Consider the following 26,916-nt stretch of genomic DNA (forward strand, 5'->3'; position numbering starts at 1 on the left):
CTTTTTGTTACTTCAAACAGACTCGGAAAGAAAACCTCTGGCATGAGAGATAATGTGACTGATGACAGTGAGTTTCATTTCGAAGGTTACACCATTTACCAGCGTCCTGGAAGCATAGGGTACAAGGATTGCATGCTATTACAGCATATAACATAGGACAAGTATTATAGAGGGGTTTTCTAACAAGCAGACAGATGTCAGTGGAGATGTTGAAATGCATTGTGCACAATTTCCCACTGAATTCAATTTCCACCTTGCTGTAGACATATAGCGGGCATTGAACCTTACCTAGCTCTATAATGGGTTTAAATGACTGGATTGGCATTGCTGGCACACTAATGCCATGTGTTGTCTTTTGCCCCAGGTGATCAGGAAGGGCTGGCTCACCATCAACAACATTGGCATCATGAAAGGAGGAGCCAAGGAATACTGGTTTGTGCTGACAGCAGAGACACTGTCCTGGTACAAGGATGATGAGGTGAGTGGCACTGAGACATTGGACAGTCCTTCTCGCCTTCACGGGGCCCGAGGGAATCCCAGGGTTGACTGTGAATGTATTTTTCATTTATTGTTCATTTCATTTTATATCAACAACAGAAACCAGGCCCGTTTTTTCTGTTTTTGTTTCAGCAGGGTCTGTTGGCCTGTTTTGTTTCTGTGAATTGAAATTTCCCACCGCGTTATGGAGCTGGTTTTGTCTAGCTCGGTCTTGCCATACCTATTCCTGAATAGTACTTTTTATTTTGCCTTCCTCTCTGTGACTTCCTCCCGCCTTCTTAACATCCGCGCATGGTTGACTTGGTCAATTGTCACATGAGAAAGTTGACGCGGAAAGTCAAGTTCACCCAGCCTGCCCAAAGCCGATGTGTTTTCTCCCTGCATTTAAAATGTCAGTTTGCTTAACTGACCCTGCCACAGCAAATTGCAGATCCCTTCCTCGGTATACTCCTGATTTATTGCCAAACCAATGAGTCTCAGCAGCAATGACCTCTTTGTACATTGCCCAGGGTGGCTGACACAATCGCTCCCCCAGGGAGAAATGGGCTGGGGTTCATTCTGTATGGGGGAGAGGAGGTAAAAATGAGACGAGGACCTTTCAATTTCAGTAAAAGAAGGTCCCTCCCCACAGCCTGACACTCAAATAAAAGGTGGCACCCACATCTGTGGACCAGAAACTACCAGTCGGCCTTAGCTTTCTTCTTTAGTAAAATGTGAGGACTGCTTTTCATAAACGTAATTTCTTTCAAAAGCAGGAGGTGTGGGGGAGGGGGGGGGTGCCTGATTTGGGCCTTGTAATGAACTCCATGTGGAAAATATAGGGGCACTGGGGCACTGTGGGCTCTCTTTCATCTCCTGGCTAACAAAAGCCTCTGTTTAACCCACACGCACACACACACACACACGAACACACACACTTTCCTAAATGACTAACACACGCGGTCAGGCGGGAACCTCTCTTTCCCGATCCTGGGCTCCTAACCTCCATATGTATTTATTTTTACATCAGACCAGGATCGCGGTTACTCGCCGCTGGGGGACCCAAAACTAACACTGCCCAACTCTGAGGAAAAAGTGGGCCATTGTTTCCATAGCAATCTTTCAAAAGAAGGGCACATTTCCCCACTTTTTATTATTATTTCTCCTGTGCGCAGGCCTGGGGGTGGTTGAAGGGTTGAGAGGGGGGGTTGGCAGGAGTCAGCATTACTGACTGTCAGTCTTGGCCTTTGTTCCAATTTCCCTGGCGTACCAGCGCTCAGAAGGAGCCCTCTCTACACTTGCACACGTTGTGACGCAAACGACCGTGTGTTAAAACCATTTATCCCCCGTCTTGTCTTCACGTTAAAGACACGTTTCGTTCTAGGAGTCTGCTACACTCCGGCGACTTCTATACCACAGGAATTTTTTTATTGTATTGCTGGTCCCCAACTCTGGAAAAAGGGACTTTTCAGTGCACATTTAAGACAGCCTTGGTGCTTTCGTTTCGAGGTCAAATCTGCCTGCAATGTCCCCTGCAGTGTCCTTCTAGTGCTTGTGTGTGGAGCAGGGGATCCACGTACTGTATAACTGACCTTTACAGACCATAGGAATCAATATACAGTTTTATTTAATTCTATGTGTAGTTCTTCACAAATAACGTTTTGATGCAGGAGTGGAGTGGAGCTAGCTCAGAAGTAATGCGTCTTGACTGCAATAGTTGTTGTTCAAATGATCGCAAAAATGTGGTCATTAAACCCCCTTGTACACAGGGATACTCCTGGTTTCCTGTGTGTATTTTCTGACAAGAGCTTTTGTGCTCCAAAATGTAAAACACTGAGACAACCTTTCAGAGAGAGCCGCCGCCAGACATCTCTCTCCATCTGACTCGCGCACAGACCTGTCTTCAGATGCGTAGCCACAGTGCTTGTGAGAGAAAACCTAGTGCTCGCTTGAAAAAAAAAAAAAAAACAACAACTTATCGTTGGCTCTGGCTCTGATCATTGAAATTCTTTAGTCAGGGACACTCCCAGTGGTCTACCATATGTATGGTCTGTCGACATCTTGGCTCTCTTGGCGTGTCACAGCAAAGAAACCAGACGTGGAAGCAGTACGAAGCACGACAGCGAACAGGAGTCAGCCCACATGTCGTTTGAATGCTGTCAGGTCTTAACCAGTCCAGCCTCGCCCAGCCCCCTCCACCATCTCCTGCTAGCCCCCGACACTAATAATAATGTTCAGTGGAAGCATTGGGAGAAATCTGGTTTCCATTAGCGGACATACCAAGTCTTTGAATCAAGCAGCCCTGCGCGCTCCGAGTCTCACTGGAGCTTGCAAATAACAGCGTAGAAGCCAGAAGCTCTGCTCTGTCGGACTCGGAAAAGCCCGGAAAATGAAGGAAGCCCGATCCCCAGACTGCACTCAAACTGGCCTCCGCTGGGCTCCTGTCTCCCCCGGCCTTGTGTAGGCCAAACCCTCAGCGAGCTTCAAGCGTCGCATCGCCTGAAAGGCCTGCCATTTTCATCCCGCGAAAAAAACTTTTCGATATTCTAGGATGCTGTGGGGTTTGGTTTTTTTCCAAAGCTGTGGTTTGGGCGGGAATTTCTGAGTTGCCCAAGCTTCATCGAAGCAAGTTTTTTTAAAATCCCTCAGGCTCTCAGTTGACAGGTTTCCTTCAAAGCACCCGGGCGTACAGTACGAGCAGAGGAATCCCATGATACACAACCAGAACCCTGCCTGGACCATCCAGATTTCCAAAAACGTTTTAATATTTAACCATAGTGCCTGATGTGGTCAGGTTTTGAAAGCATACATCAAACCCTTTCTTTAAAAAAAGCACAAATGTTTTAAATAAGAAAACTGTCCACAGAACATGTGGCACATACTGTATGTAACCTTTTTTGGCTGCTCACTTTTTTGGTTAAACGCATAGATACAGGCAGGAGAGAGTTACAAAAATATCAAATTTCCGCACAGGTTTTGCAAGTAAATTGTCATTCAGGCGTCTCCTTTCAGAAATCAAAAAAACGTTCATAGGCAGCGCTGACCGTTCCACAATAGCTGAATGTGGAGCAGTTTATTTTCATTTTACTTCAGCTCGGTGTGGATCTTTTGGCAGCGAGAAACTTTTTGCGCAACCTTTTCCTCGTGATTGATGAAGTTTGCAGATATTTTTTCTACGTTTTTTTTTTTCCTTCGAAGGCACATCGCAGTTCATGCGGTGTTCGTTTTGAATTTATGGCATTTATTTTCCAGCCGAACCTGCCAATTACATCCCTCTGACTGGAATGGCTAATTACTGCTCAGGCTGACTCAGTGCTGCAGCTTCGCCACAGTAGCTGGGCCGAAAGAGAACAGCCTTCCAGCATCCTCTGAAATATCACGGTAAAATAGTTCTCTGGTTGTGTCACCGATAACATGTCAGAACAGTAGGTGTCTGACAGAGGGCACAGGGGTGCCCACAGGCATCCTGCTGGCGTGTTAGTTCCTGAATCAGGCCTGCCAGGTAGACTTGAAATTAAGAGTTTATTCCAAAGCCTTATTTACTCACTATTGCCAATATATTCAATAGCCTTTTATTTTATTGGGGGACGTTTTTACAAATTTCCTTTTTTCAGGAACAGTGCAAAAAGTAAAAGCTCTAGACCAAGAGAACAGGGCCGTTTGGCTTTGAGTTGGCGTTTTTGGCTGCAGTAGGTATCCACTGCAAAACATGACTTGAGAACCGAAGCTATGCAGTATAGGCTCAAATAGTACGGTTGTACTGTAGCTTGGGAAATCGCACCAAGCTCTGCGAAAGCCACGAGACATTTCCAGCAACTTTGGGGCTGGAATGAAACAGGAGGAAGTTAGTTACCAGCAATCAGGAAGCAGGGAAGGACACAGCCAGGTCTGGAGGCCTCCTGTCGTTCACAGCCTGAGCAATGTCCGCATGGGTCTGTTCTGACCACTGTTCCCTGCAATTCACACTGTAAACAGGAGACTGTAGGCTTTGGTCAGCTCTGAGAGCTGCCTGCTGTGGGTGTTCTTACATCTGTACTGCAGTAAAAAGAAAATCAGAAAAAAGACACAATTGACAGTCTGAGGCGTGTCATCTTGAAAATCCCGTCGGCGTGAAAGGACGTACAGCCTCTTTCGCTGGCCTTGATCCAAAAAAGCATTGCAGCATTCTTAAAGTGCGTGGCACATTTTCACGTTTCACATCTCACGACATTGTTTTCTTCAGAAGATAAGACAGGTTCCAAACAAGAGGAGGTCACTCAGCCCATCTAATCTGTTCGGTAGTTACAGCTATCCAGCCATTTTGTAAAAGAAGCCAGGCTACTGGCTCCAACAACAGGGCCGGATAGCTTGTTCCACACTCCCACAACCCTTTGGGTAAAGGGCTGCCTCCTGTTCTCTGTTTAAAATGCACTTCTTTGCCCCCTTGGTTTGTGTTCCAAAGTTCATTCTGAAGAGACGCCCCTGGGTCGACTTTGTCAATTTTCACTCAAGATTCAGGGAAAGTCGCATGAAACGACTGCCCGTTCACTAATGCGAAACCAAATCCAACTGATGTGTTCAAATGTCTCTCTCGGAGCCACAACCAAAAGTAGTGACCCTCGAGGAACCGAGCTCAGGACTCTTATTCAAATGAAAGGCCCTGTTCGGTCAAACTATCTGATTCTTTAAAAGATTCGGTATGAACTCACACATCTGTGCTCTCCTTTGAACGGGAAAATGGAGTGAAGAGAATTTTGGAGAAGAGCACAAGTAAAAATGAAGAATGAATTTAAAAATGAATGAATTTAATGAAAAGTTCAAAGGTATTACTAGACCGCCCAGGATACTCACAGTATGTGGCTTTTTTTTCTTTTTCTTCCTCAAGAGCTGGACCTGGTTGCTGTTAAGTCAGAAACAAGTGGAAATGATATGCGAGTGAGATCCATATGTTTCTTAAATGGCCTTGGCTTAGAGAGCTAATATTGTTCCAAAATAACTTCAGAGCCTATATTTTTCCAATTATTGAAATTGTGACACCTGTCACAAGCTAATCTTTCTAACTTCTCATTCATTTTCTCTGCTCGTTTTTTAATTAAACAGAGCCTCTGTAATGCAGACGTACTGTAGTCAGGTCTGTCCGTTTTGTCTTTTTTCACTCTATGTAAACGTTCTAACACAAGTATATCACTTGTACGCATAATGAAAGTGTGCAGAGGTTGAGAAGCAGATTTTCTTTTATGCATTTCTGTAGTTGTTTAGTTCTAAGTTCCAGACTCAAACCGGCTTTAAAACAACTCGTAGAATTCCAGCAATTCGTTTTTGGCTGAAGCTAAGCGGGGCCTTATTATTTCAGTGCTGCCGGAGATCAGTTTAGCCTAATGAGTGTCAGTCACCTGCCTTGAAATGCATGTACATCACAGGATTAAAGCGAAAGACCAGAAAGATATCGCTTTTTCTTCTCAGCTATCTGACAACTAACGCTGGTAGACCGAAGCGGTTTTGAAAAACTCTTGAATCAAAGTCAAAATCGAACACATTCCCCCTTTTTGGGAGCATGGCACTAATTTGAAATTCTGAATGACACACGGCCCCCTTTTAGGACGTACAGAGCTTTTAGACGCTAATGACACCTCAAAGTCCGAAGCAGATCCATTGACATCTCTGTTGTTCAGTTTTCTTCTTGGTTAAAAAGAATGACTCATGCTGGAGGAGGGGGTGTCAGGGACAGATGTACCCCATGAAAGTGCAGAGTGCTAACAAGGGGACTGAGCACATGGTGCCCCCGACCATGAGGAAACCACTGAGTTATTATAAGACAGGACTCCGCTATGAAACCTGGCCCAGTTTCTCGTTTGTCTGGGCCTGCCAGACACCGAAACTCCTTCCAAGCCAGTCATGTCATAAAAACTGCCGGAAAGCCAGTTATGTCAGGCCCATAAATAACTTGGAGGAAAAGTGGATACAGTTTCAGAAAGTTGATTAAGAGCTGAAAGGGAAGGAGAAAAGACTTCACTGAAATGTGTGGCCGTGTGTGTATGTGGGGGGGGTTACCATACTTCCTGGTGTGTGGAGACATGCAAACCTTTGCGATTCTTTAAAGATACAGAAGCGTTTCTCTTGGGTTTTGTTCTGTGATCTGACCTTCCCCCGTGCTAATGCAGTACGTTTGTTTTCGAACTGTTACGACAAAGCTCACGTCTTCCCACTTACATGTGTCATAGTTTGTAAGTGGTTTTGAAGCCTCTCTCAAGGCCACAACAAGGGAGCGTAAATATCAATTCAAGTACTACTGTGCCACATATTTGTGCCTCCTGGTAAAAACGTTGTTGTGGTGCCTAATGGCATTTCCTCTTGCTCCAGATTTGAGAAGGGGTTTGTCATGTGCCTAGCATCAGACACAGAGACACACAAGATGTCTTTGCCTGCATAATACAGAAACATGTACTGCCTATGTAATACACAAACATGTACAGAATATGTGTATTACTTAGGCAAAGGCATCTAAATAACTGAGGCCAAACGCAGTGATTTTTTCTGTATAGTGTGGTCTCCTTGAAGGCTCAACTTTGTGAATATGTAATTACTTGTCCTAGATAGGGATGTTTTAACTGATGTCTGTGTGGCTGTAAATGTTGTAATGTTGGCTGTAAATGTTGTAATACAGTACATCCCTGTAAATGTGGATGTGAAAAGTCTGCCCTCACTCTTGGGATAAGAAATTTAAAAGGGGCGATTTAGATCACAATGTGGCTCCATCTTCTACAAATTAAGTGTACAGAGGGTTTGCACAAAGTTTGAGTAAAAACGTATGGGCACACATGTAGCTTTGATATATGCACATCTGGATTGCTTTACATCTGGAATAGAGATTCTAACTCTTCAGCGCACACATGAAGCACAGTGAAAACCAAAAACCCATTCTAAATCCATCATTCATAAAGCAGTTGGAGTTACAAACATACAGGAAACCCTCTCCACCGAACATTTTAGTAAGATTCTAGGTCCTAAAATCTCCCCTCGATAGAAATAATACCTCCTTCTCTGTAGTGGACTGCCTCTCTGAGAGCGAAGTGGGTGTCCTTAAACCATTCCCTTTTTATTTTGGATGTTAAAACAAAGCTGTTTTCTGTACAGGAGATTTTTTTCCCCACAGTAAATGCAAAGATAACACAAAGCCTGCACAATTCCTTTTTAAAACGGTTTTTGAAAGAACACTTTAAAGAAGCAAGCAAGATAAAGCAATAATACAGATGTGTCTTGGCTGGCTGAGAGAGAAAACTATCCGGATTTGATGTGGTCCCAAGAGTTACTAGGGGGCTATGGTGATAGAGAGCGCTACCTATTCCTTCTCTAGGTTTTAGCATTCCGTTTGTATTTTTGTGATGCAGGATCATCCTAAAAGTAATTCCAACCATCACATTTTGTCCTGGTGAAAGCAGATTTTCCTTTGAAACGCTGTCAGATCTTATTGAAGGCCTCAGAGCAAGGACTCCCACGTCGGCTTCTCATGAGCTCAGTATCTGCCGGTTCGGACTGCAGCTGAGTTTGCTCAACTGAAACAGACGGTTTCTAGAGGAGAGCCTCTTAAGAGCTGCACCTTTCAAGGTACTTGTGAAGTCTCCTAGTGGACACGATACTGTATCTCTCCCGCTTTTAATAGCCGACACTGAGGCAGTCATTTTGATCGATCAAATTATTTGTTCAGTACCGGACCGAGTTAAGTAATGTTCAGGACCAACAATAAGCAGACACTGGCTCACCAGGATTAGGATTAGGAAACTCTGTTTTAGAGGTCAATTGGGTGCTGACTTGAGGGGAGGAGGATAAGATCATCAGTAACATTATTTAGCATTGCTCACTCCTCAGTTTCCCCACTTGTTTATGTTCGGTTTCACGGTTCCGAAGTTCTTTTGTGGATTTATTTATAGAAACGCCAGCTTTCTTTTTTTTTACCACGTCCTGACAAACGAGCAGTCGCTGGAGGTCGCCCATGTGGCCGGCGTCCCCCCCGACAGCACGTCCCCCTGCGCTGTCAAGGTGCGGAAATGATGCAGGGGAAAGAAAAAGCCCAAATCGCTTCTTCAGATGTCTGCCGAGCAACATCTGGAGAACGCTTTGGTTGAATGTGTATAAACCTCTCAAAGTGGCACTTTGGAACGGGGAAAAAAAGTGCACATTGTGAGCTGGACACGTAGGCATGATACAGAAGCAAAATTAAAGACACCGAAATGAAGGGCGTTTGGCACTCAGTGGTGGTCTTGCTCGGTGAAGCTACATGCTTTTTTTTTGACAAACGGCTAACAAGGATATTTGTGTTTAATATCCGCCCTTGTCTTCATCCTCTGATCCTTTCTTTTTTAAAGTTTATGAGGACGTATTACTGTGAACCTCAGGGGGCTTTTCAAAGGAACATCTCTTTAAAACCAGTCATGTAATTGCAGGAAATAATTAGCTTTATTATTACTGTTATTATGGGCTGCTGCAGTAAAGGTATAAATAGTATGAACAGCACTCTTATTTTTTCCTCAGGTTTACTTCTAAAAGATATTTTAATGTACAGTGAAGGCAGCCCTGTTTCAATGTAAACACTAGCGAGGTGTGTTGCCAGCACAACTGCAGCCCTCCTCTAGGAGCTAAAAAAGTCTCAATATCTTCAAGGTCTTAACCAAAAAATGTATCTTAAGGTAACTGAGAGTACTGGTAACACAGCAGGGAAATTACAGCCACCGCTTAGTTCCGTGCTAAGAGGGGAGTCCTTCATTTAACGGAGAGGCCATTGACGTTTTTAAGGAGTAATATCTTGAACAGTGCAAATCAATTAACTGTTTTATTAATTGTGATCACCAGAGAGTGGTCACATGAAAGCAGAAACCTACCTTATAATCTACTGAGGATTACAGTAATAGTGATAAGTGCTGTCGCTCGGTATCTGAGTGAAGGTTATGCGCTGAATTCTTGAGTAAACATGCTTGCAAAACTGTGTGCTATCAAGAACCTGCTTTTTGAAGTGGGAGTTGCAGAATTAACTTGAAAATATGGCATACCACAAGTTGTCTTTTCTTTTCATAAATTATCATGAGACTTTCTAAGTCTTTGAGTTCTTGTCTTGTTGTGGCAAAAGTGGAAGACTGAATAGAGCATGTATTTTTGTTTTTAGAGAGATTTCTTAACCGTGTTTTCATTAAACTACAGACTGCTGCATCAGATTATTCAATAAGTGGACATTGTTTTGCTTCCCTTGATAGAAAATTCTTAAGAACCCAGAAACCAGCATTGTAATGAAATAAACAACTCTTTGTCATTACTAATGACAGGCTATGGATCGGCTCTTAAAAGCACAAGATGTCCAATAGTTGGAGAAATTAGATCTCCAAAAATATATATTTTTGTCTTATTTGTTTTGCTCAAAAATATAAACCCCAACACACAAAAATTCACATAAGTACACACTTTTTCAAAGCATTGCTCACGCACCATCAAACTTTTGCTCTGAGGGACCTTTGAAGTAAACATTTTTGATTCACAGTTTTCATTCTGATACTAAGTTTCATACATTAGGCCCAGCTGGAGGTGGACCAGGCACTGCTTCAGTACAAAGACTGCCTTAAGAAAGACTTTGACAGGACAGAAGCCAACAGTTCAAAACACTTTCTTAAACAATACAGTGCATGTTGCTCCTGGAGCAATGCTGGTAACGATAGTCAAGATGTGCAAGGTTTTCTCCTCTTAGAAAATACTAAATAATTTTGACATAAGAGAACAAGACCTTTATTAAAAATCTTTATTACAATTCGTATTGTATTGAAACAGGAAAAAAAATAAAAGTGACAAAAATTACTCTTGCATTAATTTAAACGTGCATTAAGAAAGTCTCCTCAGCTCATACATTTCCATGTCCATGAACATGGCTTGGGGAAATACATCTTTTGCTGTTAGCATATGATATAGACTGTGGGCCACCTGACCATTTCAGATTTACCAGCTGAAGCTCAGTGACCGGTTTAGTTTGCCAGAGAAGTCTGCATTGACATGAAAGATCTTTAATTTGTCATTTACAAGTCCTTCAGCATTTTAGCTTATCACACCTCAGTTTCAGAGTAACGGTTCTCTAGCTTGTTAATCTCAAAGTGTTAAGAACAAACTGAGTTCCAAGCTGAGCAGGCAGCAAGTGCACAGACACCAGCACAGGAGTGATGTGTGTTCTTCCCAGAAGTGGTCAGAACTCTGTCAGCAGGATTTCTGAGTAAGCTATGAGTCAGAGTCTGGGCATTTCAACATACTAGGAAAGATGACACCAAAGCAATCTGTCCCCAAAGGTATGCAGCAGTCTGTTAACATCAACCACATGAATAAAGAGGTCTAATCATAGTAATAGTTATGAGATTATAGCATAAAATTGCTCCCTCAGACATTTTCTTCCTTAAAGACCTTAAAGTACAGTGTACTCAGTCACTAAGAACACTCACACAGAAAGTAAGCAAAACATTATAACTAAAGCCTTGCATAAAGTAATTAATAAAGAAAAACTAAATACGGTATGAAACTGCACTGCGTGTTACAAATCCAAAACAGACGCGAGAAAGCTCATGAAGCAACCGCAGTTAAGTCAGTTGCATTTGCAAAGCATTTTAATACACCCACCACCAACACCACATTGAGCAAAAACTGTAGCTGGAAAGATTTTTATAAGTTAGTATTTAAATAGAGAGAAGAGGATTTTCTGTTTTACAGCATGTTCTCGAATAGGAAAAACACCGTCTCACAAATACAACATCAAACAAAGTCCCGCAGGAGCTAGATTAGCGATTGCAATGATGACTGTGACGCCCTGTGACACTAGCGGTACCCTTCAATGGCAGGACCAAGGTGTAACCTTGAGGGGGGGTGGCCCAGAGTGTGCTGTCTTTGAGTGACTGGTAGAGTAAACGACTGTACCACCCCTGTTCAGCTAGAAAACGCCTCGTGCTCGGCTGAACAAGGCCTGGCGCGGAGCACATCACGGGGTTCTCGGCGTCTGTGCTCGATGAGGCTGCGGGTCTTGATGTCTCGAGCTCCCCCACACAGCCTAACCAATGTGCAGACTACTGTACAACCACAACTTCCTGAACAGGTAGTCTGAACACTGGGCAGGCGAGGCGGGTCACTGGGCACTCCCTGGGCAACGTCCGACAGGCTCAACGGTGGCGCGTTAATTCACACAGACACACAGAGATGCCAGCTGGGAACCACAGATACCATCGTCACCTACTGGTCAGGATACTGGCCAGCACCAATGTGCCTGCTGGCCTCGAAACCAAGGGATCTTCAGTCCAGGCTGGGCTTTGAAGGAAATAAGGGCTCCTGAGGAAAAAAAAGGGGCATAGTTATAAAGACCAGTGACGATAGCTTCACACCTACAGAAAATAGTTCCTGCAAAGAAAGATCAGTATAATTTCACATTCGCCGTTTATTTGGAGATCAAAGCTGCACACTTTTAGATCTGCCATCTTATCACGATAAGAAAAATAATGCAGAGTTTAATGTCAGATAATCTGTTCTGGCTGATGGTTCAAGCGCTGCCTCTCGCTTCTTGTCTTTTCTTTTCAACTTCTAAGAACAAAAGCTTTCTGATTTATCGGCCAATAAAAATCCAAGAGAGTTTAGCGCTTCCAACAAAAACGGTGCACATTTTAAAGTGAGATACCGCCGTGGTGCTATAAGGATGTGTCATCCCCTCACACTGCTGCAACAGAGACCTGAACAAAAATATCTGCCCAGTCAGAATCAAGAATGTAACGGGCTGAGCCAGAGAGATTTAGAAACCAATCAAATCAAGGAGAAAAAATTACATTCCAATCACTTCTTTGTAAAACTGCCCAGTAATTTTCTAATATTCTTCGCTTTTTTTTAACCCTGGCAAGAATTTTTTTTAAATTAAGTTTAAAAAGCAAAAAATAAAAACATAGATCACAGAAAAGTATCCGGTAACATCGACTCATCTACGCTGTCATACAATTTTATTTAAGACAAGTTTATCATTATCGTATTTTTAGTCTGTTTAAAGTCAATATCTCGTACATTAAATAGAGAAGTAATAACATTGTGAGGGAAAATAATCCGTTTTTTTTTTCAAAACTGGACTTGATCTAATACAGTTCTTTTTATGATTGTAAGATCTTTTTTTACCCATGGAGTTAACTGTCCAGACATTCACATCCACAGGCAGACTCACTCCGACACCAACTAGCTACTGAATCAGACTCCATCCTGCATCTACTGTAGATACACAGTATGTTCCAGTGCTGGTGAGGAGCACAGTCCCTGTTCAATACGATTAACCCATCTCGAGCAGAATGCTGCCAACAGGAGAGATGTGGATCAGTTTTGATCAGTAATTCCATCATACTTTGCCACAACAGGCACCCCGATCAGCCAGAATAGGAAAACCCAGCACTTAGATTTTTTTCTCTGCCTCCCTTTGTCTTTGAGCATAATTGTGAAACAAATGAACCTATCACCCTGCTTTGCTTTAAGATGCTCAAGCAATTAATCCTAAAACCCAAGAAAGAGACCACTGGGTTAGCAACCGGCGTTCACAACGGCAAATATGTTTGAAAAAAAAATGAAAAGCCAGTCTAATCTGGGAAATTCATTTTCTTTAAAAGCGCAAAATTAAGCATTATCCACTCATTGCTCAAACAGAAATAACTCCTTGTGGACTGATGACATGCAGCAGAGGAGTTCCTGTGGCTTCAAACACCCTATGCAATTTGGCTCAAGACTAGAAAAAAAAAATATGGCAGCAGACGTTTCCACTCCTGTCTTCCTCACTTGCCTGAAGAGGTTAAAAAAAAAAATCAAAGCATTCGTTACCCAAAGGGCTTCCTCTACGCCGCTGGTGTACCGTGGAGGTGAAGTCAAGTTGAGCCGCTCTGGGCGGCTGAAAGGACGCAGAAAACGTGATGCTGCTGTCCAGTAGTTCTGTGCGACAAAGGCGCCGTAAGCAAGCGGATGAGGTCAAGATCTGCTTTCTCCGCCTGAAATGAAAAAGAAAGGAAATGAAGTGTTAGATAGGTGCACTTCGGGGGGCTGAGCTGTCTGACTGGTCCAGTGGTGCTCTTTCTCCTCCCTCCTCTACACTCCCTTTCGGTCCACAGACGAGTCGCTGTGCAGCTTCAGGAGTGGAGATGCTTGGAGCCAGTGCTGGGGGGGGGGCGCCGGGGGGAGAGAGGAGGGGGTCTATATGATGGAGGTCAAGGGCAGAAGTAGAAGTTGGGAGGGGCAAAGTAAAGAGGTTGCCTTCTCCTTTCTCCCTCATCAGCCCAAACACCCGCCAAAGTTACCTGGAGGTGCTGCTTTGCATGGCTAACTGGAGAAAAAAACAAATCAGTTCTGATTTGCCAGTAGCCACCCGGAAAGTCCCGGAAAGATGGTTAAGCAATAAAATCAAAAAGGGAGCCGAAAGGGGAGAAAAGGAGTGAAATTCAAGTAGAGAAGAAGAGAAAGCGTCCCACATCCCTTTCCAAGGGCAGTGAGAGTAGCTGTAGGATTGACGTGGCAATGTTCTGTTAACTAACTTTCCTAGGGAGGGAGGGAGGGAGAGAGAGAGAGGTGGGGCTTCTTGTCTGGGTTTTTTTTTCTCTTTTTCTCGGGCTTTTGAGGAGGCAACAGGAAGTGGGAGGTCAGAGGTCAACAGGAAGTGAGACGTATTGAGTTGCCCCATGGGGAGGAGGAGAGGAGCCTGGATGTGGAAGGGAGGGGGGTGTTGGTTTGTATTTGGTGGTTGCGCTGGGGGCTGGTAGGGGGCTAGGGAGGAGGGGGTGCTGACATTAGAAGCTCCACGACGTTGTAGCCAGCTAAGGAATGTCGGAGTTTCTTGGCGGGGACAGAGGGTTGTAATAACTCCAGATGTGCAGCCCTGTGGTCTGTTGCTTTTGCTCCTGTGATTCTTTTTTTTAAGCTGATTTCCTTTCCCTGTCATGAAGCAGACTGAATAAAGAGGCCTTTATCTGAGGGCAGGAGCCCCTTAACAGGGGTGATGGAGTAGGGAGAGTTGGTATGTGTGATTTGGAGGTTGAAGGGGGGTCTTTGGGGGGGGGTACTGCCGTGCATGAAAAGCTAGGGCAAAGTTCATTTCCTTCACAGATTTCAGTACGGGTGCAGGGGACGGAGTGGGGTGGTGAGAGGGGGTTGCAGGTCCGATGAGTGATTCTGGAAAGCAGTTGATCCCAACTGCCTGGGTTGTCAGCCTCAAATGCAGGTCCTTCGTGGACAGCTAATCATCGTATTTGTTTCGGAAGACAAGCTGTATCAAGCATTCAACAGTCGGGGGGTTAAAGGAACAAGGCTGCAAGGAATTTGACTATATTTTAAAGACACCTACCTTTAAGTAGTTTAAGTAGTAAAGAGTTTTAACTCTCAGAACACAGAGGCATTTTTTCTACCGTTTCACTTCCCGAAATGTTAAGTTCTATCATTTGCTGTGCCGTGCTTTATACTGTCATGGTGTGTGTACAGTATATAGGTTGCCAGTGTCTTTTCAACCAAAAACCTGCATCTGAAGAAAAGTACTAAAGGACGTTAATGACTGTGGCACCAGGTACCCATCCAGTGGTAAGGTGCCCACAAAGGTGCCACAAAATGTTCATGTAGAGGCACCTCAGGAATCTAACTCGTCTCGTTCTGTTAGGTAAAAAAATGAGAACTCTCTGGGTTCTCTTCCAGACTGCCAGAAGAGACATTCAGTAAAGTTGTCGCACCTATAGGACATTCTGTAGATGTGTCACACCTATGGGATACTAGGAGAGAATACCCGAGTTCAATTACAGCATTGGACCACGCTACCTCCTCACGCTACAGATGTTTCAGATCTGTCCAGTTTTACACTTATTCTACATGAGACGTCCTGCAAACCGCGTTTAGAGATGGCAGATTGCAGGCATACAGTCAAGGTGTGTCCTGCTGGTCACGATCCCCTCCTGCCTTAAAGAAAAAAAAAGGAAAATGACCGTCTTGGCACATTTCTCCCTCAAACACTAGTTTCACCAATTTGAAGCAGATGGATTTTGGGTGGATTTGTGTCTGGCCTCTGGCTCTGTCGAGATATTAGAAATACTAACAGGTTGGTCTGCCTTCAGTAAACTACAGCTCCGACAGGTGGAGCACACCAAGGCACATCACGTAGTTGTCTGTGTAGAGCCGGGACCAGTCAGTGGTATTGGATAAAAGTATCAGTCAAATCAATCAAAAAAAGCTTCTTTGCAGACTGAATCTCACTTTCCGTTGGTCTTTGGTAATGTGCTACCAGTCACCCCACATAAGGCACCACTTGCAGCACACAAGGGAACCATGCACAAAAGCCTGCCTTCCCTTTACGATAGCATGCTGGTCAAAAGGTCTGGTCTGCTGTTGCTTTACATCTCTCTGGGATCCTGGAAGTTACCACGTGCTGGATGCTTCCCATTATGTTGGATCTTTGGCAGGGCAGTGCGGGTTCTCAGTGTGTCACAGGGGGCCAGCATGTGCACTAAATTTCCAGCGGGGCCAGATAATGTATTGTGGAGTGTAGGTGAAAAGTGTGTATATGTTGTTTTTTTTTAGTGTTATGCACTTAATTATAAACAATTCAAAGTCCTGCATACCTCCCTGAATACAAAGGCACCCTCCACACACACACACACACACACACACACACACACACACACACACACACACACACACACACACACACACAAAAAATAGGGGTCATGGGATTTAACATCGTCCTCTTGATTGGAATCCAAGGTGGTCCTAGGGAATAGAAGTGGTGTGTTTGTTTTAGCTACAGTTTCGCTCATTTTCCCGAACGAGAAATCAAAGTGGACTTGCTCCATTCCCATGAGGGCTGTGTCAGCAGTTCTGCAGGTAGGCAGCGAGATGAGGCCAGAGGAAAGGCAGCGTTTTTCCACGACGTCTTTCAGCCGGATTTTAAAACCCACTGAGGGCACAGTCATGGCTGACAACTTGTCTGAAAGCAGATGAAAGAGACTAGAAAGGTGCAGCGGCATTTTTCGTGAGGAAATGCTTTTTCGCTTTCTTTCTCTCCAAATAGGCCTTTCAACCACTATCTTGGGAAAAACAGGACACCAAAGATTTACAACTAAAACAGGGGCCTTAGTAAGCTGGGGAAATAGTTCATTTTATTTATCGTGGGAAACATCCTGTACAGTGCGTTATTTCTTACCTTTTGGATTTTTTTTTTTCAAATTTAATCCTTCCCTGTCCGACCCACATCCTCCAACACCAGATCGTTTTTTTTGGTTCCCCTTTGCTCTGGAATTCCAAATTCACCATTTCCCAATTCATCACGCAGGTCTGAGGATTAAAATGTGTTTTCCCAATGCCAGAATTACCGCGTCAATTCTTCCGCAGTCTCCCCTGCAAGTTACTCATACGCAGTAGAACGATGTTATAATTAAGCATAATTTTCCCCTTGTTTGTGTAGCTACAAGTAGCTCATTGGAGGGAGAATCTTATTCAGTTACAACGTAAAAGCTCAAGACCCCCATCAGTTTCAAATATGTACAGCGCTGAGCAACAGTGGGTAAACTCCTGATATAATTATCTGAGTTGCAATTTTTTTCCGTGATACCTCACGTTTAATTGAAGCCATTGTTTCTTAAATGGCCAAAAGGTTTTAGATGCACCAATCTGAGATTTTTTCGGAGATGCAAGAGAATAATTAAGAATCAGTGTAAGTGAAATAACAGTTTCCTTAGCACAGTTGTGGTGGCAATTAGCACTGGGTTATTTAAATGAGAAGTAGACGAGGACGGTGTTTCAGGCGTCCCTGTTCTATATAAAGGTCAGAATGCTCATGTGTTTGGTCTTCAGCCATATGGGTAAGTGCAAACATGCCATGCCATGATGTACAGAGATTTCAGAGGGCCTCAGGAAAAGAGTGGCTGATGCCCATCGGTCTGGAGAGGATTACAAAACCATTTTGAAATGGTTGGGTCTCTATCCATCCACTATCAGGCAGATAACCTACAAATGGAAAATGTTCAAGACCGTGGAGACTCAACCCAGGCCTATTTCTCCTGCCGAGAACGTCCAAAGGAGCAACCTGCAGAATCATCCAGGAAGTCACAAAGAGCCCCAGAGTAACATCTAAGGATCTGCAGGCCTCCCTAACTGTGGGTTGTGTCAGTGTTCATGCCTGGACCATCAAGAGAAGACTGAATGGGAATGTTTTAGATGGGAGAATAACCAGGAAGAAACCAATTCTTTCAAACAAGAACATTGCTGCCAGTCTGAAACCATAAAACGACTGAAAGAATATCCTCTGGAGAGATGAAGCTGAACGTCTTGGCTGCAATGAGAAATATTTCGTGTGGTGAAACCCAAACACTGCCTTCCAAGAAAAGAACGTATCCCAGCTGTCAAGCGTGCTGATGCGAGCATGATGGTTTGGAGCTGCTTTGCTGCCCGGGGAACTGGATGACTTGTCATCCCTGATGGATCAATGGATTCATTGTAGTATCAGAAAATTCTGGAGGAGAATGTCAGGCCACCCCCTTCGTCAGCTGAAAGTGAGCAGAAAGTGGTTCCTGCAGCAAGACAGCGATCCTAAGCATACAGGCAGCTGAAAAGGAAGAAACTTCACATTTTGGATGGGCCAAGACAAAGTCTGGACCTCACTCTGCTTTTCGGAAATGTTATGGCAGCATCTGAAGCACGTTGTTAGAACAATGAAAGGCTCAAATGTCACGAACTTGCAGCAGTTCCACTAGGAGGGAGGGGCCAAAGTTCGTATAAGCCGATGCAAGAGACTGATGAACGCTTCGAGAAAGCATCTAGAGGAAGATTCAGCTGCTCAAGGAGGTGCCCCCTATCCTATGTCCTTCTATGATATATTTAATCTGATATATTTTATTTCAGTAGTCCAGTTAGATCATTAGATCCAGACTGACCGTAAGAATGAGGCTGACTGACCCTCCCTCACTTTCACGAGGAATGAGCGAGGGAGCTGCTGGAAGAGTGAACATGGGGTGACAGGAGGAGTGTGTTAGAGAAGTGTAAAGCAGGGTCCAGAAGGTAAGCGTTATATACATACAGTATATATATATATGTAGGAGAGAGGAAGTAGGCAAGATAAGGATCTAACCTTCCTCCTGAACTTCTATGATAAACTGCATTAAGACTTTCATGAAGATCAAATTATGCCTTAGGTCTAAAATACACAAAATCACAGACCAACCTAGGGGGTTTCAATTTTTTTCTTGGCACTGGAACAGCGTCGTTGCCTTTGTCATTCAAGTCTGTGAGCATGTGAACAAACCAGGTCCTAATCTTGCTTTTCATGGCGCTCAGGACTGAAAGAGTTTTGAATTCACAAAGAACACCAAAGATGTGCACACTTCTTTTTTCATTCATTCTCCTGCATTCCTCTCACCAAAGGTGATGTTCGGTGATGTTCTGTCTGTGGAGCCAGGAACAGGCTAAATAATCAACAAACTATTGTCACTGTGTAGAATACATTAAAATACACCTTTATGTTTAACGAGACACAGCACGTCACATTTGTATTGGGGGGGAAAAAGCAACTGGCAGAATTGGAAGTCGAGACCAAATACTTACATTTTACTATTCCGATTCCAAGTGGCTATGGGTTCCCCCTTCAGATGTTTCAGTTGTGTGTTCATCTCAACAATGAGTAAGGTATCTCTTGCCCGCACAGTAGCTCCCTTCTGCATTCTCCCGAAGGCCTTGTACTGTATGTGCCCCTGCAGCTCAGCAAAGCTGATTAAAAAAGTCAGAAATCAAATCAAATCAAAGTGTATTTATCAAATGCACAACTATACAGCGTGCAGCAGTAGTTGCTGGCAATGAACTTTTCTGCAAGCTCACAAGAATCACAAACATCACTAAATTAAGGTTACATCATAATAGATGATAATGTAATAGAAATTGAATAAAACTCAAGATGAATTGCAATGTATCCATGGTGTATGCAATATATACAAGTAGTGCAGTATGCTGAATACAATGAAAACTGTGTGTCAAACTGTGTGTAGCCATTACGGGTGATTTGCTAAAGGAGCTGCAGGTTGGCTCTTTAGCAGTCTAATTGCCTGGAGGTAGGAGCTGTTCCGTAGTCTGTTGGACTTGGACCGAATGCTTCGGTAGACGTTTACCGGACGGTAGGAGGGAAAACAGTTTGTGACTGGGATGACTGGGGTCACATGAAAGAAGGAGATCATATGAAAAAAGGTACAAGAAGTAACCCAGCATTCTCCAAAAGAGTCTCCTCACAGAAACACTTTTTATAAAACGACATCCTGCATGAGGCAGATTTCTTTTGAAATTGAAGAGTTGAGAAAGTAATGCAGAATCACTTCCTTTCTGACTCAGCCCCCCGTTTCTGCTGGTGTGTTTTTTACTCACACAAAAAGTCTTTTCTTTCAGGAATGTGAAAAATAGGGTGGCCTAGCAGCACAGTGGTTGGCATTGCTGCCTCCAAGCACTAGGCGCCCTGTGTTCAATTCCTGAGGTGCTGTGCGTGTGGAGTTTGCATGTTCTCCCATGCATCTTCCTCCCACTGTCAAAAGACACACGAGTAGTTGACTTGGTTTCTGTAAACGCCTGGTGTGAGTGTGTGCGTGTTCCCCGCAATCGACTGGTATCCCAACAAGGCTGTACCCTGCCTTGTGACCATTGCTTGCCAGGCTAGCTGCTCCCCGATCTTCCTGTATTGGATAAAGCAGTTAGAAAACAGAAACAGGAAAAGTAAATTTGTTTTAAGTGGCTGGCTTCATGAGATATGACCTTCCAACCACCAGACAGTGACAAAGTTGTTCAGCAGACAGCAGTCTTTTCTTGCTAACCCAGAGAGTGGCCAGGAAGGCAAGGGAGAGAGAGTGAGGGGGCAGTTAGTTGGGGTGGTGGGGGGGGCGGGTGATATGAACTCTTCTAAACAGAGGAAAGGACGTCTGTCTAATTTGATATCCTGCCGGCTGATTAAATGAGCCACTTGCATTGGGAGGTTATCTCGTCTCATTTCTCCAAACATCACTGACCTCTGACCTGTAAATTGTAACCAGTGCTTCCATCTGATAGCTCGTGGGATTTGCATCTTGAAAATAAAAGTGGGCTCTGCCCCGTTTAAGTCCATTTAAGCTCAGGCAGATGTTCTTGCAAAATACTTGAGTCCAGCTCAGGTTTGTAACTAACAAGCAGATTTTCTTTTTGAAGTGTGTTAAGAGTACAGATACATGAAACAGAGCTATGACCCGCAGACTCTTAAATCAACTTCCTGAAAGATTTATCGGGTACTCCATTACTCCACTGTGTTGCTGTCTGATTAAGAGCCCAACAAATGTAAATTTAACTTAGTGGTCATTGTCATTTAAGAGAACTCATTTTTATTTACAGCTTGTGGTGTGTAGTTTGAAAGGATGGTGTATAGTTTGCCCTGAGAATATTGTAGTATTTAGGACAATTTTGATATTGTATTTGGCAATGTTGTTTTTTTTTTTTTTTTTAGAATATTCATACCAGCCTCTATAACAATTTCTCGGTTCCACAATTTAATCTCACTTATGCTAGAAGAGTTTTCAACAGCTTCAAATGCAAATAACTATTAAACTTTAGAAAAAATAAATCCATAGACAGAAGCCAAAAATGGATTAAGAAATACGAAATTCAAGGATACACAATATAGATTGCAGCTGTTTAGATGTTATGCATGGAAACTACTGGAGATGAAAAAATTTGTTTCTAAAAATATTATAGCATGTTGTTTCAGTCAGCCTTTTATGTTGAACTGACAATTTATTATTAAAGTCACCCTTTTCAAATGATATAATAAAATAATTACAATTTCTCTAACGGAAGTATGACAATTTTGTAGGCAATTGTGTGTTACACAGAGAAGGACAAATTGTAGAGTGATATAATACCATAGCAAGTGTTACATGTAATAATATGGTACTGTACAATACAACATTTGAAGCTCTAGCTAAAACAAATCAGTAAAAATAATGTCTGTTTTAATTTAAAAGTTATTTTGAGTTTGGGGGAAAAAAAACCTCTCAAACAGCCACAAAATGTTGATTAATCTAGTACGTTTTCATTCACAACTTTCCTCATCTTTTGGAGAGCCTAAGAACTCCGCAGATCGGTTTTAGGTCTAGCAGAGATTTTAAACTTGATGTGGAACAAAGTTAAGTGAAGAGTTTATTATGAAAGCCAAATGTTCTTTAATGCTTTAAAGTGTTATATAACACGCTTGGACTTTCATAACATCCTGTGTGCTCTCCATTAACTGTAGCCTTTTATTAAACACGAGCCCGGCTGTTTTGGTATTTTTCTGACTCATTTATTTACAACGTGGGCTGTTATCGGTATCATGTCTCTTCCCACAATGGGGCTAGAAAAATGCAGAAGTTGCCTCCTATAAGCTGCGTCCCATCACACATTTCTGTACACATTACAGCCTCTCCGATGTTTTATTTTAATTTATTTCAGAAATGGAAATTAAAACAGAAACTGGTAGCTATTTGTTGCCCACAGTGCTATAATAAGGGCTGCATATGCCCCAGTTTGTACGGAGAGTGAACAGAAGGAGAAAATATATTCAGATAACAGTGTTCACTAAAATAACTTCTCTTACCGTATCAAAGAAGCACATAAAAATGTCAGAAAGTTTGCTTGTTGCTTTAGCTAAGCTGTTTGGGAACTGAAAGATTTTACAGTCCACCGTAATGAGCACTGATGCCAAGTCCTGTGTGCTCTCTCCCCTTCGTTTTATCAAAGGTTAATGTTATACGTTTATTTGTTGCTTCAAAAGTCAGGACTTACCAAGAGGCAGCAATGTGCAGACAATCCAAACAAAGCCCTAGCTCAGACTAAATACAGGCTCGGCCACTAAGTTTGCAAGGGAATTTTTATAGCATATATTGTTACTCGTTCAAAAGTCACAAACGTCAGTTCAGTCACAGAAAAGCTGATGACTGACGCTTTTGAGATGTAACTTTAGCCAGAAAGCTGGCAGGCAGAGTGGACTGACAAGGTGGATTTTACTCTGGGTTTACACATTAAAAAAGTAACACAGTAAAAAAGAAAACTAGGTAGCTCCTAACTTCGGAGTTTGCACACGCAAGACTTCACTTTTCAAATAGGATCTTTACAGGTCCTTCAACCAAACTCTGATCAAAATCTTTTCATTTCTTGGGGAATAATAAAGAATGTGTGAACTTGTTGAAGCCACTGTGCTCCAGATAGACCAGGTGTCACATATGGATAACAAATAATACTTCTTGCACAATACTTTTTCATTCCGTACAACAGCTTCCACTGACATGATAGTGTATCAGCACATCAGGATTCCGATTTCAACGTTTAAAATGTTCTCTAAAAAGGCAAATGAGTATTTCTGCAGGTAACCCCTATCGAAATTTAATTTTGTTAAACCAATCCTTCTCTAACAATTAAATACTCAAGAGGAAGGATGGCGATAATCAGTGTCAGTTAACGGGGCCGTCTTCGTTGGAACTTTTTGCGAAACAGGGAAAGTCTGAGAAATGTAGAATTCAAATGTAGCGAAAAAAGGAATGAAAAAAGTTTGGAAACGTGCTACTGGCCTCCTCCCAAGGCACAGACGTTTCAGTAATGAGGGGTTAGCAGTCGGCTTATTGTTCCCAGATGTTGCCCGTATTAGAGTGAGCCTTTGAAGCAAACCCAAGTCACCAGCACTTTTCAATCTACTTTTAACAGAGACAGACACAGGCAGTTCCTTAAAGTAACAGTACCTCCCTTTCTAACCCATCAAGGCTCTGTCATGGGAGAATTTGTTTCCTCTCCCAAACTCGCACTGAACTTTCCATTCAGAAGACTTTGCTTGCAGTTAGAACTGTTAAAAACCCTACTGGGCCTGCAAATGAGCAAGCCGCTTAAATGTGAACATAATTTTCAAAAAGTCTTGTCTTCCTCCGCTCAGCCTCAGCATGTAATATCTAGCGAGAGTTCTGCCTTTTTTGATCAGCTAACTAACACATTACATCCGCAAAAACCTAGGATTGGTGGTTGTTTTAATTCCTTCCAGCCATCATTCAGCACTGTGTGTTTTTCCTTAAAAATTGGGTGGGGACGTTTTGCCTATTACATTTTCATTATAATATAGAATGATACGTTTGTAATAGTTCCTGCTTTATTCTTGAGGTAGTCCTTTTACACTCTACCGTTACGAAAGCATTAAAACTGCAAAATTGTAAGTTAAGCAGTCTGTTTTTCACTGAATTGTTTTCCTAACTGATCTTGTGTGCGTGCCCTGCGCAGTTCCCCGGACTTTATTGTGCCTGCCTGTTATCTGGCCCTCTCGCAGAGCACCCCAAAGTCGAAAAGCACCAAAAAGACAATACCAGCAATAACTGGAGCAAATGTTGCTGAGGGAAGCAATCAGCAGCCACACAGCAATGACATAGCAGTGCAGTGTTGAAAAGCACTAGTGAGGAGTTTTGAAACCATAGCAAGAGTACAATACTTCAAGTACATTTCTCCTTGTGCTGGTGCACAGGCATTTCCATCTGACCACAGGGCCACAGTACTGACCCAGGCAACAATATTAACCACAGCGCCACCGTGCCTAAAAACCATCAAATGCTTTTCTTTTGATGCTGTTCATGCTTGGTATAATTTGCGTTAAGGGCATTCTTTTTCTCCCCAAAAAACAATAGTTCCTTTCATTCTTAAAAGTATCGTTCCGTCCGTGTCTCTAAGCTCGATTTTGAGTCTCTTTCTTTTGCGACATGTGTCTTGTGTAAAAATTCAGTATGCGATCCAGAGTCCGTTTAGGATGATTTACCGACATGCGCTGTGACGGAAATGTCTAGAAACCATGGAGGGTGCAAGAGGAGCCCAGCCCCTGCCTCTGGGTCAGTGAAAAGGGTTTTATCTTTCAAGCCCTGCGACCATAAAGAGAAATCCTGCTGTCTAGGACCGGCATGGCAGGGAAAATAATTCCCCCACCCCCACCCCCACCCCCAAAAATCGTCTGGGACAGACGTCTGCTGGGCGCCATCTGCCTGGTGCTGGGTTTTGTGATCTGGTCAGGTTGAGGGAATCTTGTAGCCGTGGTGCTCTTCTGTTCCTCCCGGGAATCTCTCCAGCCCCCCCCCCCCCCCTCGGAGAGAACTCCCGCGTGCTAGCCCCCGCAGGGCGTTCTTCGAAAGAGCCGGAAATTTGGGTGAAAGTTGGGGACTGTCGTTCCCTGCTCCCTCTCACACTCTCTGCACCCATCCCAGAAGCCCTCGGCACGCAGGAGCACGGGGGCCAGGATAAAGCTCAGAGACGGCCGAAATATGTTGAAGAAAAATCTATTCTTCAGTTTCATGGTCGTTTTCAGTTTTTTGTTCAGTTCCAGCTTTAACAATGATAATTCCTTACGCTGATATAGCAGCTAAATTGTACCAGTCACCAGCACACAGACCAGCTCTCCGTGAGGAGGAGAACAGAGTGATGAAGCCAGTTCATAGAGGGGGATTATTAGGAGGCCATGACTGGTAAAGGCCAGGGGGATATTTGGCCAGGATGGCGGGGTAACACCCCTACTCTTTTCAAGAAACACCCTGGGATTTTTAAATGGCCACAGAGAGTCAGGACCTCGGTTTTATATCTTATCCAAAGTACAGCACCTTTTTCAGTCTAGTGTCCCCAATCACAATACTGTGGCCTTACCCACGCAGACCGCAGGGTGAACAACCCCTACTGGTCCCACTAACACCTCTTCCAGCAGCAACCCTAGCTTTCTCAGGAGGTCTCCCCTCCAGGCACTGACCAGGCTCACACCTGCTGAGCTTCAGTGGGTTGGCAGTTGTGAGTTGCCGGGTGAAATCGCTGTGGGGGAAATTTGTTTGGCAGCAGTCTCCAATACAACAATACAAACGGAAGCCAACATCACCAACAAAGAGATCGGGATAACAATTGTTCAGGAGGTAGAAGAATGACTGCCTTTTCTTCGTTAATGTCTGCAATGGATAACTGACTGCGGTTTTCACATTTTCTCATTAGTCTGCTTGGAAAAGTTTTACAAGAATGTGTCTCTTTTGGCTTTGGTGTTAAAACCCATCAGCTCAGCATCATAGATTTCAGTTTCAGCACCGAGCCAGCTGGTGTGTGTGGTTGCCTTAAGATATTTCAGTTCTGGTTAGGTTAATTAAAGCACAGCTTGACACAAAGTGAGGTGTTTTAACCTCTCATACTGTATATTGCACTGAATAATAGGATTTTCACTGTGTTAGTACGACCGTTTAGGAAACAGAAAGCAATTTCCCTCTAATCCTTAATCATCATCCAATCTGCAACGGAATTGATAAAGAATCTGAACTTTTGGATTACATTCTTTTATTCAGTTTCTCCATTGCTATAGACATGGATGACAACCTTATCTTTGATCTAAAAGTGTGTCGTGGAATATGACTGCTAGCTTAATGTGGAGTTGAAGTTGGGTTTCTGTTACTGACTATGAACGAAATATGATGTAGAGATGTTTATTGCAAAATTGTGGTGATTTATCACCACTTTGAACTTAAACCAGACAAATAGCTATTTTATTAAATTTAGAGTGTACGCACATATTAATCACAAGACGTCCTTGAAGTTTAATACTGAAGCAGAAAGTAAAAGGAAAACCCTGGAGCTGTATCCTCATGGCACAGAAGTAAATATTAGTAGAGGTATAGAGTACAGAGACATACACTGCTGTGAATGTAGATACTTCATTGATTCAACTGATATTACTTCAGATATTGGAGGGTCTATAGGCACGTATAAGGTTAGTGATATTAGTGAGTATGGTGGAGGTGATTTTAAATTCCCGTGGAAACAATGTCGACACAGTCTAATCAGAAATCCATAATAAACAACTCATCTCCTTCCCTTGCCAGTATAACGAACGCACCCCTGCGTATAACAGGGATCTCAGCCTGGGGAGGGGGAGGTCTCCTTTAGCTCATCCAGCAGGATCCCTGTTGTGTGACACTGGAGACCCAGGTTCGCGTCCAGGCAGTGAGGGACGAACTGGCAGGGCAGGAGCAGCAAGGGCAGAAACCCAAGAGAGCCATTACACCCGCCATAACCTTTTATATCGACGAGTAAACTGCACCGATTACCAAAAATTGCAATGTGCAGAGAAGCATGACCGCAGAATGTTCCCTTTGCTTGAAAGCGTGAAACACTGAGGTACTCGTCAGGCCCATTCAGGGAATTCACTGGCCCTGCGGGCGCAGGGATTTCAAGGCTGTGAAACGAGCCTCCCCTCACCTCCACTGAACTGTCTTGTGCCCCCTCTGCAGGAGAAAGAGAAGAAATACATGCTACCGGTGGACAACCTGAAGCTGCGAGACGTGGAGAAGGGCTTCATGTCCAGCAAGCACATCTTTGCCCTCTTCAACACCGAGCAGAGGTGACTCCCATGTGCATATCTCTCCTGTATCGGGCTCGGCC

The 26,916-nt window shown here is 43.4% G+C and overlaps 1 protein-coding gene and 1 long non-coding RNA gene across 10 annotated transcripts in view; one reads left to right on the plus strand and one right to left on the minus strand.

Moving 5' to 3' along the window:
• The window catches only part of dnm1a (dynamin 1a), a 111,383-nt gene that overhangs the window by 68,013 nt on the left and 16,454 nt on the right, over positions 1-26,916 (plus strand). For all 9 annotated transcript variants that reach the window (XM_088614678.1, XM_088614677.1, XM_088614675.1 and 6 more), the window contains 2 exons: positions 365-478; positions 26,766-26,875. In XM_088614678.1, coding sequence (XP_088470804.1) covers positions 365-478; positions 26,766-26,875 — 224 coding nt within the window. The remainder of the gene's footprint in view (positions 1-364; positions 479-26,765; positions 26,876-26,916) is intronic.
• Positions 11,512-13,971, minus strand: LOC148644072 (uncharacterized). Its single transcript, XR_015928904.1, has 3 exons — positions 13,779-13,971; positions 13,309-13,472; positions 11,512-11,796 (listed from the first exon to the last, which is right to left on the minus strand). It is a non-coding gene; the product is annotated as an uncharacterized LOC148644072 (long non-coding RNA).

The sequence above is a fragment of the Lepisosteus platostomus genome, chromosome 21 (genome assembly GCF_059453375.1).
Source record: "Lepisosteus platostomus isolate fLepPlt1 chromosome 21, fLepPlt1.hap1, whole genome shotgun sequence".
Classification (NCBI taxonomy): Eukaryota; Metazoa; Chordata; class Actinopteri; order Semionotiformes; family Lepisosteidae; genus Lepisosteus; species Lepisosteus platostomus.